The 14898-nt window shown below is 42.7% G+C and overlaps 1 protein-coding gene across 1 annotated transcript in view; it reads right to left on the reverse strand.

Annotated features, from left to right (window-relative positions):
• The window catches only part of lrp2b (low density lipoprotein receptor-related protein 2b), a gene marked incomplete at both ends in the record, with an annotated part of 47553 nt that overhangs the window by 13354 nt on the left and 19301 nt on the right, over positions 1–14898 (reverse strand). The window contains 20 exons of the mRNA XM_083993935.1: positions 95–223; positions 977–1222; positions 1462–1658; positions 2787–2964; positions 3735–3958; positions 4045–4215; positions 5011–5166; positions 5271–5787; positions 7174–7469; positions 7547–7748; positions 8424–8555; positions 8980–9099; positions 9191–9316; positions 9517–9759; positions 10894–11097; positions 11241–11530; positions 11627–11785; positions 12074–12239; positions 12369–12816; positions 14318–14790. Of these exons, the coding sequence (XP_083850061.1) occupies positions 95–223; positions 977–1222; positions 1462–1658; positions 2787–2964; positions 3735–3958; positions 4045–4215; positions 5011–5166; positions 5271–5787; positions 7174–7469; positions 7547–7748; positions 8424–8555; positions 8980–9099; positions 9191–9316; positions 9517–9759; positions 10894–11097; positions 11241–11530; positions 11627–11785; positions 12074–12239; positions 12369–12816; positions 14318–14790 (4677 nt within the window). The remainder of the gene's footprint in view (positions 1–94; positions 224–976; positions 1223–1461; positions 1659–2786; positions 2965–3734; positions 3959–4044; positions 4216–5010; positions 5167–5270; positions 5788–7173; positions 7470–7546; positions 7749–8423; positions 8556–8979; positions 9100–9190; positions 9317–9516; positions 9760–10893; positions 11098–11240; positions 11531–11626; positions 11786–12073; positions 12240–12368; positions 12817–14317; positions 14791–14898) is intronic.

Raw genomic sequence — 14898 nt, forward strand, 5'->3', positions numbered from 1 at the left:
ATCTTAAGCAGCAGAGCTGTGCAAAGAGCTGTTGGTCCCTGGTCTCGATTAGATCTGACATGGACTAAATTTGCACGGTCTCTGTAGCACTGACCGCAGCCTTGCTCATCACTGTTGTCGATGCAGTCGTTGGTGCCGTCGCAGCGGGCCCACTGAGGAACACAGCGGTAGTTTGTCTTGCAGGAGAATTCAGTGTCCGGGTCGCACTTGTACTCTGGACCCACTGGATGAAGGAAGAGACAAAAAGACACGAGAAAAGACACGGGGAAAGTGGTGAGGATGGGGATTTAAATATGCAAAAATCCAACAGTGTGTGATGAATCATGAATTCACTCAGGTTCCTTTTGGGGCAAGGCTGAGTCTACACTGATTGAAAAACAGATCAATCTATGTTTGATTATAATCTGCTCTGCCACAGTTAACTGCCATCATCAATTACAGCAGCGTCTCACGTCTTTGTCCTCATTATGAACAAGAAACTTTGTTTTATAATTTTCCCTGTCACAGGTCTGAGCTCACGTGGAATCATCAGGTTAAAGGGATAGTTCACCCAAAATTGAAATTTCACTCATTATCTACTCACCCTCATGTGGACTAAGGGCTGGGAGAAGTTTCAGAGTCCTCCATGGCTTCTCTGAGTCATAGACTTATCTAATTTTTTTCGGGACAATTTTGCATTTCGGGGCTTCACTACAAGACGGACATTACATACGAGCAGCATGGAGGTATTTGGATGTTTTTTGGTGTGTCTTTTTGTTACGAAGACAGTTGGTATCCATTTGCAACCGTTATATGGACATGCACTGCTACGCCGAGACCCCCTGTAACTCAGAGAAGCCACGGAGGACTCTGAAACTTCTCCCAGCCCTTAGTCGACATGAGGGTCAGTAGATAATGAGTGAAATTTCAATTTTGGGTGAACTATCCCTTTAAATAATAAACTGCAGGATGTTCACAAACAGCCATCTGCACTCACTGCAGGTCTCAAACGGTTCATCAGATCCGTCTCCACAGTCGTCCTGGGCGTCGCACACGTAGCTCTGGGGCAGGCAGCGTCCGTTGGTGCAGTGGAACTGTCCCGGCCGGCAGGTTCTCTGAGCGCAAGTGTTTGGGTCCTCGTCGCTGCCGTCTGAACAGTCGTCTACTCCGTCGCAGTGCCACGACACAGGGATGCACATCTTGTTTTTGCACTGGAACTGGTTCTCCTGGCATCGGTGGTCACCTACAAGGACAGAGAGCAGGTTGACTGGAGCTCCAGAACTGACACTTCACCTCAAGTGTGAAGGCTGCTGCTGTGAATAAGCCAACACTGACACAAAAAAAAATCTGGCCAAAAATAGCCGCTACAAGTGTAGAACAACTTATTATAAAGTTTGCCACTTAATCTTGAGGTCCAAGTGAATCATTTTAATATTTTCATGTTGTACAATAAAGCTAAAATAAGAGTGAAAAGCTCCGTACTGCAGAGAGCTGCGTCCTCGTCTGAGTTGTCGGGGCAGTCCGGGTGGCCGTCACAGATGAAGCCGGGGTAGGTACAGTTACCGTCCTGACACTGGAACTGGCCGGCGGGGCAGTAACGTGGAGGACAGGTCTGAGGTTCATCTGAGCCATCGCCGCAATCTGATTGGCCGTCACACTTCCACCATATGGGAATACACCTAAAAACAACAGATTGTCAGCAAAGTTAGCAAAGTTATAAATTATACATGTACATTTATCAGAAATCTTAAATTAAATCTTAAAGTGAGGCACAACTTAAACTTAGCCAGCAGAACTGAAATCAGCCCCAACTGTGAGCACTTTTAAATCCAGGTTAAAAACATTTCTCTTTTCACATGCTTATAGCTGAGCTCTTTTTAAGAACTTTAAACTTTATCTATCTTATTTTATTTTACTTTTATTTGCTCTTGCTTTTAACTCTGTTTTTATTGTTTGTTTTTATTCTGTTTTATGCTTCTCTTTTTTTTTTTTAATGTTTTGTCTATATGTAAAGCACATTGAGTTGCCTTGGTATGAAATGCGGTATATATATAAAGATGCCTTGCCTTGCCTTGCCTTAAAGGGATAGTTCAACATTTTGGCAAATTGGCCCATTGCCATAATCCCTATAGTCATAGCAGGAGGTTCGTTACCTTTAATTGTTGATACAAGCTATTTTTAGAACGGCGGAGCAGAGCCGTGAGCTGCTCAGAGCTACAGAGGCTCATGGAATTTCTTGGTTTTCCTCATCAAACTCATCAAATACACAATCCAACAACTCCAAAACGCTTTCGTGGACAAGTTGTGACCTGCACATTCACCACGCTATGAGATAATAACAGAACGTTACGCGACTGAGCCGTTTTTGAGGTAAATACAGAGACTGCTTACTGAAAAACTGTCCCTGAAGGCAACGCGCATCAGCGGTTTTGCATGAATTTCCCTCTAAAACAACTCTGTCTGGTAACGTTGTGTTATTATCTCATAGCGTGGTGAATGTGCAGGTCACAACTTGTCCACCAGAGCGTTGTGGAGTTGTTGGATTGTGAATTTGATGAGTTTGATGAAGGAAACCAAGAAATCCCATGAGCCTCCGTAGCGTAGCTCTGAGCAGCTCACGGCTCTGCTCCGCCGTTCTAAAAATAGCTTACACCGACAATTAAAGGTAACAAACCTACTGCTATGACTATAGCGATTATGGCAATGGGCCAATTTGCCAAAATGTTGAACTATCCCTTTAACAGCACCATTGAAAATTGGAAAGATAGTAAAAACTAGGGAGCACTACTATTTTATATTAGACTGACTTCTCATTGTCTCCACAGCGGAACTGGGTGCTGGAGCAGTCGGCCACACACTGGATCTTGAAGCCCACAGAGAGGCCGATGAAGTGGTCTGGACACTCGCAGGCAGCTTGTTGGCCACCGGGCCGGATCAGACACAGGTGACTGCAGGTCAGGTGATGGGAGGAGCAGGGGTTATCACCTGGGAGATAAAGAGATTCAAAATAACATAATGAAATATTAGAAAACATGTTTTATATGAAAATACCATATCATTTCAAAACTTTTATTCTGGAAGAAATTAACTTTCTCACAGGGCATCTCAACAAATACCTATTTGGTGATCTGATTTCTGCTGGCAAGAAAACCGCTGCATCCTGACCCCCCCACAATAGAGGAATGGACTGATATAGTTAATGAAATATGTATATAATGGAAAAGATTACTTTCTCATTTCTCCTACAAATGGATAAATTCACAAAGTCATGGTCAAAATGGGTCTCCTATGTAAAAATGTCACAGTCACATCCTAGAAACTAAATCACTTACGGTACTTTCTTTGTCCATCTCTCTGTTGGTTTGAAGGACTGCTAGATAATATTGTGGTTTGGGTCTCCCTACAAGTGAATGCAGCCGTTGCTACAAGCCCATACATCTCGTTTTGATTCATCATTGTTTTTTTGTTATCCCACCTTCTGTCTGTCTTTAGTTAGTTTTGTTTTTTTCTTATAAATATAAATATATGCATGTTTTGTTTCTTTTAACATTACACAATTACAATACTGTAACAGCTATGTTTTTGATATGCGGATGTTTTTTTTGTTTTTTTTGTGAATCAAGAGATCAATACCAGTTGTGAATATATTCTGTGAGGATAATAAAAAATAAAAAATAAATAAAAATAAATTTAAATATCATAATGCTGAATTTTTATCCGGTGTATAATGATAAACACAGTTTTAATGAACATACTTCGAGGCTGCCTGTAGGGGTGGTAGACGTGAATGTCATAGGGTCGATGTGTGTTGTTGCCCATGACTGTGCGCTGCTCTCCGGTGTACTTGTGGGCCTTCTCCACAGTGTGTGTGTTCCAGTCGGTCCAGTACACCCAGTCCTCAAACAGGGAGACGGCAAAGACATGAGGAAGAGTCCCAGCCATGGCCCGGTGTCGGTTCTGGCCGTCCATGTCTGCAAAGCTGCAGGATGATACGACGTACAGGTGTCAGTAAATATTGTCGCCTTAATATTTAACACAAACTCATGTCTGAATTATTGAGCTCACTCCAAGAAGTTCATGTGGGAATCAGCGAAGAAGATCTTGTTGGTGGTGTAGTCTATGGTCAGAGAGTTGGGCCACTCCAGTTTTTTTGTGATGATGGCACTGATGTTGGTTCCGTCCATGCCAACTCGACCGATATATGCTGTGTCACCCCAGTCGGTCCAGTACAGCCATCTGGGGAAAAGGAGGGAGAACAGAAGGTATAGGAAAAATTACATAGGATATTAACTATTATAGTATTATTGTATTTTTGGTGCTACCTATGCTATTCCTATTACTGCATATTCAGATTACAAAGGCATTTCAGCTGCAACAATAAAGTCTGACTGGAAATAGCATTTTCAACTTCAACTTTTATTCATTATGTCCCCCGGGGGGGGGCAATTAGTTTTGCAGTAGACAAGCAAAGGACATGGAAATAACACAAGACACAACACAACACAATAGCACAAGTTTCTTGTGCGTGTTTTTTTGGTCATGTTTTTGTTGTGTTGTTGAGTTTGCTCTGTCGTTTGTCTTCTGTCTGTTTGTTTATTGGTCAGTGTATTGTCGGTTTATATATTGTATATGCCTGTTCCCATTTTTTTTTTAAAAGGGAAAAAATAAATAAAAATAACACAAACCCTGTAACAGACACATACAATTGCACAAACCACAGTATCATCAACACAGGAATGGTGATCCACAATGCACAACCACAAGTCAACAATAGAAAGATGAATGTCAGTAGTACAGTAGAATCAATATCTATATAAATATAAAGTGCAAAAAACACTGCATATGTAAAAATGAGGTGCAAGAACACTGAATGCATACAGCATTGTAAAGAGCTTTGGGTATCGTTTCAGGTGTAGTAAAGCGCTATATAAATACAGACCATTGACCATGGGTCTCAGCCATGGAAGAGCTCTGTCAGGTAAGAGCTTTTTGTGATTCTGTGTGTGTTTGTGTTTGTGTGAGTGTTCTCACCCAAATTTAGGGTTGACAGCTACAGCACGAGGCCGACTGATGTAATAAGTGTTGTTTCCATCTGTGAACTCTCCTGTCACCAGCTTCTTCTGGTAGCGCCCATCCAGCTCCATCACGTGAACTGAGCCGTAGTAGCTGTCCACCCAGTACAACTTCCTGCAGCGGACACAAAGGGTTTCCATTAACACCTCTGCAGCATTGTTCTGGTCATCAATACAGGATTTGATATTACTTTAATATAAAATTTGTATTTCACACACCTGCCCACCCAGTCCAGTGCCAGGCCTTCAACTGCTGCTATGTTATTCTCCACCAGCGTCTCCCTGTCTGTCCCATCGAAACGCATCCTCTCCATCTTCCCTACTCCTGCATCCAGCCAGTAAATCCTCTTCTCATAGTGATCGAAGTCTAACGCCACCACGTTGGAGAGGCCCTGCAGGACTACACTCAGCTGTGAGCCGTCGGTGGTCAGGTTGCGGATGTAGTAGCGGTTGCTGTACAGCAGGTACGGGGCGATGCCGCTGTTCTGACGACAGGTGCGTCCATCTGCCTCGCGGATGTACCCCGGGGCGCATTTGCAGTGATAGGAGCCGACCGAGTTCTCGCAGATCTGGCTGCAGACGGCGGGCGTGCTCACACACTCGTTGAGGTCCTCGCAGGCTTTGCCATCTGGCATGAGGCGGTAGCCCGCGTTACAGGAGCAGTAGTAACCGGTGAGGGTGTCGGTGCAGATCTGGGCGCACTTGTGGACCGAGGGGTTGCGGCACTCATTGACTCCTACACAGGAGGAAGGAGGAAGAAACAGTGAGGGAAAAAAACAAGCGGCACAGATATATGACTTCAGACATTTGATAAGAGTAAAGAAGGTTTTGACAAATTAGAATCAGCATCTAAAATTCCTTAGACAATTAGTCAATGACCTGGAGGTTAGGATTAGAGTTGAGGTTGGTCGACGGACAGAAAATTAATTTATGTCAGAGCAGAGTTTTTCAAACTGCACATACAGTAAGTGAAATAATAGATAGGTTTTTCCTCAATTTAATACTTGGTTTACTCTGGTTTACTCCAGTTTTTCACTGTATGATAGATCTTAGGGGTTTTGAACTGTTTTGAAACAAAAACAAAACTAAAATATCTACAGTATTTTTCTAAGTCATGTGATATTAAAAAAAAAGAAAGAAAGAAGGTTAAATATTAAAATTACATATAAGTAATTAGATTAACCTTCCTCTTGTGTTTGGGTCACCAGTGACCCATTTTCAGGTTTTAAATGCATACAAATATCAGCATCAAGGCTTTTTGACTTTGTCAGGAACCTCTATTTAAACAAAATGAAACAAAAAAATGTTTTTTCACAATTTTTTTTAAAATGCTCTGGTTAAAATTATGACATTTGTGGTGTTAAGATCAATTTTGACCCGGTTATAATGATAAGAACAATAATGACAGTTAAAACGGAAATCATAAGTGCAAAACCAACCTTTTCATGGATAAGGAAGTCTAACAATGTAACCAAGAGATGAGAAACAAATGATAAATAATTGTTTTAGTGTGTTTTACAGCTGATTTAAGACTCGGGTCAAAACTGACCCTAACACCATAGATGTTAGCAGAAAGCTGACAAGAGGAAGGTTCGATTGATGACAAGGAGTATACTGACAAAAAAAAAAAGCCACACCTAAAAATATTAAATCCAAAATTTTCATGGATAAGGAAGCCTCACAATGTAACCAAGAGAAGAACAACAGATTGGATGAAAAAAAAAGTTTTTAGTATATTTTACAGCTGATTTAAAATACAGGTCAAAACTGACCCGAACACCATAGATGGTAGCAGAAAGCTGACACAAGACGAAGGTTAAAAAATAATCATTAGCGTGAATATCAATGTGTAAATACATATATTCTTAGACTTAGAGGTGATATTTGTGCTATTCCAGACACGTATCCAACATTAATGTGATGCAAAAGTGTAACTTTTCCATTAATATGGCATTAAAAAAAAGATAATTTCTTACTTCACAAGTTTCCCAAATTACATAAATTTAAGGATAGGGAATAATCACTTCAATCTCTACTGGTTAATAAAAAAAACATTTTGTTTGTTTCTGAATTAAAGCAATAAAACATGTGAAACATCTAGATCTGTGTGTGTGTCTCTCACCACAGCCTTTTTCGTCACTGTTGTCTGGGCAGTCCTTCTGTCCGTTGCACACCTTGTTGATGTCGATGCACTGGCCTGACTTGCACATGTACTGCTGGGGGGAGCAGGTGGGCTGGGGCGAGGTGCACAGGCTGTCCACCTCGTCTGAGCCGTCCAGGCAGTCGCTCTCGCCGTCGCAGGTGAAGGAGGCGGGGATGCAGGCTCCGTTACCGCAGGTGAACTGCTGTGTGCCGCATGTGTCGTAGGTGCAGTCCAATTCATCACTGCCGTCCCCGCAGTCATTCACACGATCACAGCTGGAGAGGGAGGAGTGATCAATTAATCAGTGACAAGAAAATTAATTTCCACACTTCCACACATAATTCCTACGTACTGGTAGGGGATAAGGATGCAAAGTCCATTAGAACAGGAAAACTCGTTCATGTGGCAGGTCCGGTTGGGGCAGTTCTGGAGCTCGTCAGCAGCATTGGCGCAGTCTTTGTCCCCATCACACACAAAGCTGAAGGGTATACAGCGTGGATGACCCGGGTGCCAGATCGGACAGGTGAACTGGTTGGAACTGCAGGTACGCTGTCCTGCAGGGGACAGAGAGGGAGAAGAGTCAGTGGGGCCTCTTGGCACAAAAAGTGAAGATGCTTTAAAAAATAATTCCATGAATAGTCTTTTTTTATCAATTAACTTGATACTAAGTTCAGTCAAAAGAAGAAACCGAAATTAAATCATAATTTAGTCTTTAAAACAGCAACAATTCTCCTCGCACACAATTTTTAAAGGCACTTGACTGGCAGGTTGTTCAAGCATCTTGGAAAACTTGCCATAGTTCTTCTGTGGATTTATTTATTTATTTGTTTATTTCGGGCATGTCAATTAAATCATCATCATCACATTTCATCTTAGTTCAAATAATACAATACACATGGCCGAAAGGGAAAGCGGGAGAAGCAAAAGCATCTAATCTAGGCTTTAGGCTTGGGTGGGGGGCTATACCACCTGTTGCAGGACTCCAGTCTTCTTTTTGTGGATTAAAATAGATATTTTTGAAACTGGCTGTAATTTCTGAGTCACTGCCAAGCTGCAGAATAAATCTGGGACCGATCAGAGGCCTCTCGGATGGTATTTCATAATGGATAAAAATCTTAACATCTGTAGTGCCCAAAACCTTTACACAGTATAGTATACAGTATATACAATAAACATATGAAAAAAATAAACATGAAACTTCTAGTTATGCTTTTCAAGGGCTTTCTCACCACACTGTAGTTCAGGAGCTTCGTCGCTGCTGTCCCAACAGTCATTGTTGCCATCACACACCAATGACTGGGGGATGCAGTTCCCGTTGGTACATGAGAACTGGCTGGGGCTGCATGTCCTGATCTGATCCTCTGCACAAGAACGGATGAAGAGAATTATTATTTTTAAGACCCACTGACTGATTTATAAACCACTGATGTTAAGAAACAGACATCATAATCATCATGATTACTACTTTCGGTTACTTTCCGGTTTCCTTGATCCAGAAAACAACAGGATCAGAGAAACTAGCATTAATAATATGCCCTTTTCTGAATTTTGGTTGGACATGACAAAATGAGTCAAAATCTCCTTCCATCAGCAAATGAGTCCACAAACAAATGTTGTACTTCTCAGATAAAAACCTGAAATATCGGGGCACCATGTGACGCAGCAGGCGCTCCATATGCTGAAACCCTCTTTCTGCCTCTCTATTTCCTGTCTCTCTCAACTATACTATCAAATAACAGAAAAAACAAACGAACTGAAATACCAAACGCTCTGTGAAGAACTCACCACAGGAGGGAGGCTCATCTGTCCCATCACTGCAGTCTCTAAAGCCGTCACACACCCAGGAGCTAGGGATACACTTCCCCCCATCGCAGCGGAACTGGTTGGGAGAGCAGGTGCGATCCGCTGCAGCAGAGTAACACAACGATTACATTTCATAGTTTTAGTTTTAGCTTACAGTACATCACCTTAGCAGAAAGTCTCTTGTTCGACTTACCGCAGAAGAGAGGATTCTCATCGCTGTTGTCTCCACAGTTGTTGTAGCCGTCGCACAGACTGTCTGGGTAGATGCAGATGTTGGTGGTGTCACACTTCACCTGGCCATTAGGACACGTCCTGTCAGCTGGAGGGGGACAAAGATCAAAGACACAGGGTCAGTGACAGCTCTCTCACTCTAGATTCATTCCTCTTAGGTCTGGAGCATCTCAAAGGTGGCTGGAACAACCATAATATCCAACTATCGAAAAAGGAGATGGCTACTCATGCAGAGGAACTGTAACCTGGCAATAAAGCAAAGTCTTAATGAGCCTCATCATCACTCACGGCAGTTGATTTCGTCAGAGGTGGCGTTGTCCCTGCAGTCGTTGTGGCCGTCGCAGACAAAGGCGGCGCTGATGCAGCGTCCGTTGGCGCAGGTGAACTCGGTGGCGGGGTTACAGGTGGGGAAGGGGCAGCCGCGCTCATCACTGTTGTCGCCACAGTCGTCTGTGTAGTCACAGGTGTAGCTGAGCGGCACGCAGCGCCCGTTGTCACAGGTGAAGTCTATAGCTGAGCAGGTGTGGAAGGCTGCACAGGAGGAAACAACAGATTTCATAAAAAATATCTCTGAAGTTGCTATTACAGTATATGTCAGTTAGTTAGTTAGTTAGTTAGTTTCCTTTATTGTCCACAATGTGGAAATTTGTGTTTGGTCTCGTAAAAACAACAATCAGGATGACAAAAACAACAACACTTACACACAAACATCTTCAGGGCAAAAAGCGCAGTGGCAGTTACATTAAAAACGCATCAACGGGACATGGTGTTCAGCGCCCCAATGGCATTAGGGATGAAGGAATTTTTTAATTTCTAAAAATATTACGATTTGCCCTTGGTACTTTGTATCGTCTACCAGAGGGAAGAAGTTCAAACTCCCTATTGAGTGGATGAGAGGGATCGTTTGCTATTTTGACAGCATTTTTCCTAAGCACTTCTTTGCACATACAACTTAATTGTTTCTGTCTCATCCCTATGATTTTTGAGGCTAGGTTTACTATTCTCTGCAGCTTGCTTCTTCCTTTTATGTTTAGATTACCGTACCACATTGCCATGTTAAAAGTTAAGATGCCCTCTATCAGGTTCTTATAAACTGTTTCCATAATATGCCTGCTCACTCTAAAGGAGTTGAGCTTGCGTAGTAGGTGGAGACGTTGGTTACAGGTTTTAAAAATATAGTCAGTGTTTTCATTGAAATTTAGGTTGCAATCAATATACCGTATATACCTAAATATTTGAACTTGTTTACTACCTCTACAATTCCAAGTCCATTTTTATTAAAGGGATAGTTCACCCAAAATTCAAATTTCACTCATTATCTACTCACCCTCATGTCGACTAAGAGCTGTGAGAATTTTCAGAGTCCTCCGTTCCTTCTCTGAGCTAACATGCAGCCTCATGTCGGGGCTTCAATACAAGAGGGACATTACAGACGAGCAGTATGGAGGTATTTGGATGTTTTTTGGTGTGTCTTTTTGGACGAAGAAAGTTGGTACCCCCCCCGTAACTCAGACAGAAAATTCTCACAGCTCTTAGTCCACATGAGGGTGAGTAGATAATGAGTGAAATTTGAATTTTGGGTGAACTACCACTTTAAATTACTTTTATGTCAACTTAAATGTCAATCATAGATTGTTCAGTATCAGATTAAATTGCATCTCTTACCACACACTCTCTCCAGTTCGTCCGAGTTGTCATGGCAGTCGTTGTCGCCGTCACACTTCCAGCGTGCTGAGATACAGTTACCATTGAGACAGGTGAACTGCGCTGGCTGACAGCGCTTCCCTGTGTCTCTGATACAGTCTTTGCCGTTGTTGGCCAGATACCAGTTCCCCTGATGTGGACACTGACACTCTGGGCCCGCTGGACCTGCAGGGAAGATTAGGCAAGGCAAGGCAAGGCAATTTTATTTGTATAGCCCGTTTTTACAAACAGTTTGATTAAGAGGTGGTGAAGTCGGTCACTGTGTGTCTCTCTGTGCCTGGTTCACTACGACCCATGTTTTGACTTACCAGGTACACAGACGTGACTGCAGCCTCCGTTGAACTGCTGACAGGAGCTGGAGCAGCTCTCCTGCTTCGATGCGGCGTAAACGTGGATGTCGTTTGGACGGTACTGCAGGTCCTGAGCCAGCACCGCAAAACCAGAGCCGTCGTCCTTTCCAGCCCTGAACACGCCTCTCTCGGTCCAGTCGGTCCAGAAAATGTCCTGCTTGAAGACGGTCAAGGCGAACGGGTAATGGACACCCTGCACGATCACTTGTCGGTTCTCACCAGTCAGAGTAGCCCGCTCTATCCTGTCACTACGGGAGGAAGGAAGTTGTCAACATAGGCTGATCAGTATTGGATCTGCTTTAATACAGCCTATGGAAAAAAGGAGAAAAAAAAACAGAACATACAGTGAGGCATCAGCCCAGTAGAGCATCCTCTCCTCGTAATCCAGAGACAGGCCGTTGGGTGTTGTCAGGCTGCTGTTGATGATAGCCGTCCGGAAGTTCCCACCCAGTGTGGCCCTCTCAATCTTAGCTGGGCTGGCCCAGTCAGTCCAGTACAGGTAACTGGGCAGAAAGAGCATAGAGACCAAAATGAGGGAACAGAGCTCCTAAATCATCTGTAAATACTCTACAAGACGGTGACAACATCTGCACTGACTTTTTATTCAATTTCCATATTTTTTTCATATTTATTCAATTTCTTCATATTGTAATTTATACAAAGGTACAAACGAAATTCAAATTGCCTCAGCCACTTTAAAAACTTTTTCATATCTTTTATATTTTATAGTTTTTCTGTATTGCTGCTATTTATTATATCTCTGTAGTGAAATAAAGGTCAGTCGCTTTTACCCATAGCAGGGGTCGACAATTATGCCTCTGGGGCGATTTGCATGTGCGACGATGGAGCGATTCATCCCGTCCACCCCAATAGACTGGACATTACGTCTATAGTAGTCAGTGAAGTAGAGGCGCTTGTTGACCCAATCATATGCCACTCCCTCTGGATCATCCAAATCTGTGCAGTGTCACAAAGGGAAGAGGATGTGGAAATCAATGACAAGATCATGGAGGAAATGAAACAGACCGGTTGAGCGAGAAGAGTTGGAATAAACAATAAAGACTAGAAGAGGAAAGGTAAACTGACTTGCTGCTATGATGACAGGCGGGCTGGTGATGGATGTTGTACTGACGTAGCCAATCCTGCTTCGACCGATCCCCATATACTGGCAGAAGAAAATCCGCTTCTCCTTGAAGTCATAATCCAGCGCCATCAGGTTGTAGCCCAGGGTCACCGTTGGGTAGGGAGCGCTGTGGTCCGCAGGGTCTAACCTCAGGCTATTCAACGTGTAGTCCGTAGTGAAAACCAGGAACTCGTCTTGACCGTAACCACATGTTACTCCGTTACTGAGGAGCGACCCGTGTGCACAACCGCATTTTGGTTGCTCTTGGCCTGGGATGGCGAAACAGAGCTGCTGGCAGCGTCCGTTATCTTCTTGACAAGGGTTGAAGCCCACCTGGTTGGCAGATGTGGGCTGGACGTGAGGGTCAAACACGGTGACGTCCATCACTCCATTGAGATTGTCTCGAATGACCTGCAAACATTGCAAATTATGAATTTGTTACGAGAGGCACAATGAGCAATATATCCTCAACTGACTCTTACTCAGGGTTTCTGCAGGTACCAGCAAATCTAATTCCATACTTTTTAATGCCATTTCAAACATTTTTAATGCCCATGACTGCAAATACTATACGTGTGTGCATACATACACTTACCTATACACATACACACACCCAATTACTTGGTTCTGCATGTTTATCACACCAATAGGGGTGCACCGATTGCAATTTTCTGGTCGATCCCCGATCAGCCTACCACCACCGAAAAATATTAATTTAGAAAATTCTCTATTTCTTCACCCGTGTTTAATTTTTACTGTAGATTAACTCTATAATCCCCCTATTTTTCTGCTCATTGTGCTCTATAGAGATGTAACGATATCAAAATCGATATCAAAATCTCACTGTATGATAATACCACAGTACAATATCTATTCCACTATCCATAAGTCAACAACAAGAATATTTGGTCAAAAATAAAATAGCTTGCCTGCCTTTCTCAATCACTAGCCACAGTGGCTTGTGGGCTGATCAAATTCACCAACCCTGGACCAATTTTTTAATGCCTTTGAAAATCGAATTTAAAGCCTTTTAATGCCATTTAAGACCTTAATTTTAGCTAAATGTATTCAATGACTTTTAATGTTTTTTAATGACCCGCGGAAACCCTGCTTACTGCTATTGAAAGATGCAATCAGTCAGTCTGTTGCTTTTGTTGGATCCAAATTAATCCCTTTTTTCAGATATGGATACAACTGTTATGATGCTATTACATGACAAATGCTCACTGTTATTCATTGGTCAACGGTTTATACACTCCAAACATTCACCATGTTATTTTTTCCCCATGTTAAATCATTTATTTTTCATTGTTAACGAAAGCTGCGCAACAATATGCTAATTGCTAATCTTGGTTGAACAGTTTTCTTTACTCTTTCCTTTTATCCAGAGCACATGAATATGACCTTCCGACTGGACAGGAAACTAGCTGCTTTGAAATGAACCATTATTTCAGGTGAGGTTAGATTAGATTAGATTAGGTAGAGTATCTGAAATATCATAGAGATTGGTCATCAATAAAAAAACAACAACTGACAACTGTTTTAACAGTTAGATAAATGTATTAAAGACAGTACCAAACATTTTGCCAAATGTTTTCAAATTATTGTTAATTAAGTTTCTTGGGTCTTGGATCACTGGTCAGACAAAACAGCTGAGGCTAAACCATTAAAGAATTAAGAAAGTACAGTAATGAGGTTAATTGATGCAAAAAATAATCACAAATTGCATATTTGGTGCAGACATACAAACTATGACAACATTATTTCTGACTAGATTGAACGATGCACATGTGCAAGCGCCGATAGCAAGAGGAAATGTGATGTGATTCAATATGATATTTTATGTGATCCAATATTTAGTCATTTCAAAGAAATGCAGGAAATTATTTTTTTTAACTAATTAAAGTCTTACCTCTGGCTGGTTGGTGTTGGCTGGGTCTTTACTGGCCTGGAAGAGCTTCCCGAGTTTTTTGTCTACCCACAGCATGGAGTTTCCAAATATAGCCAATCCGGTCGGAGATGGATATCGGCTCCCGTACCTGACGATCTGCCTCTGTGTGCCATCTGCGGCCATGCGGGAGATCATATCTAGACCATCGTCTGTCCAGTAGAGGAAGTCATTAGTGTAATCGACGGTCAGGCCACGAGGAGACGCCAGGCTCTCTGACGCCAACACCGTGCGGTTGGTGCCGTCCAGCAGGGCTCGCTCGATCTTGGGTGTTTGGCCGCCGTCGGTCCAGAAGAGGTAGCGCAGCTTGGGGCTGACGGCCAGGTCGCGGGGCTGGTCCTGGGAGGACTTGAGGAGAATCATGCGGTAGCTGGTGTTGATGGCCAGCACCTCCAGAAAGGTCTCGCTCTCAAAGGCATTGGTGAAGTAAAGGTTACCTGAGGAAGTGAAAGGCATGATGGGAAAGAGTAGCTGTAGCATATTGAGAGATGGGGAAATAGGGGCTGATTTCTGAATGGAATGAGTACAACCCTGAACACCTCCTT

This window comes from Trachurus trachurus (genome assembly GCF_905171665.1).
Source record: "Trachurus trachurus genome assembly, chromosome: 19".
Taxonomy (NCBI): Eukaryota; Metazoa; Chordata; class Actinopteri; order Carangiformes; family Carangidae; genus Trachurus; species Trachurus trachurus.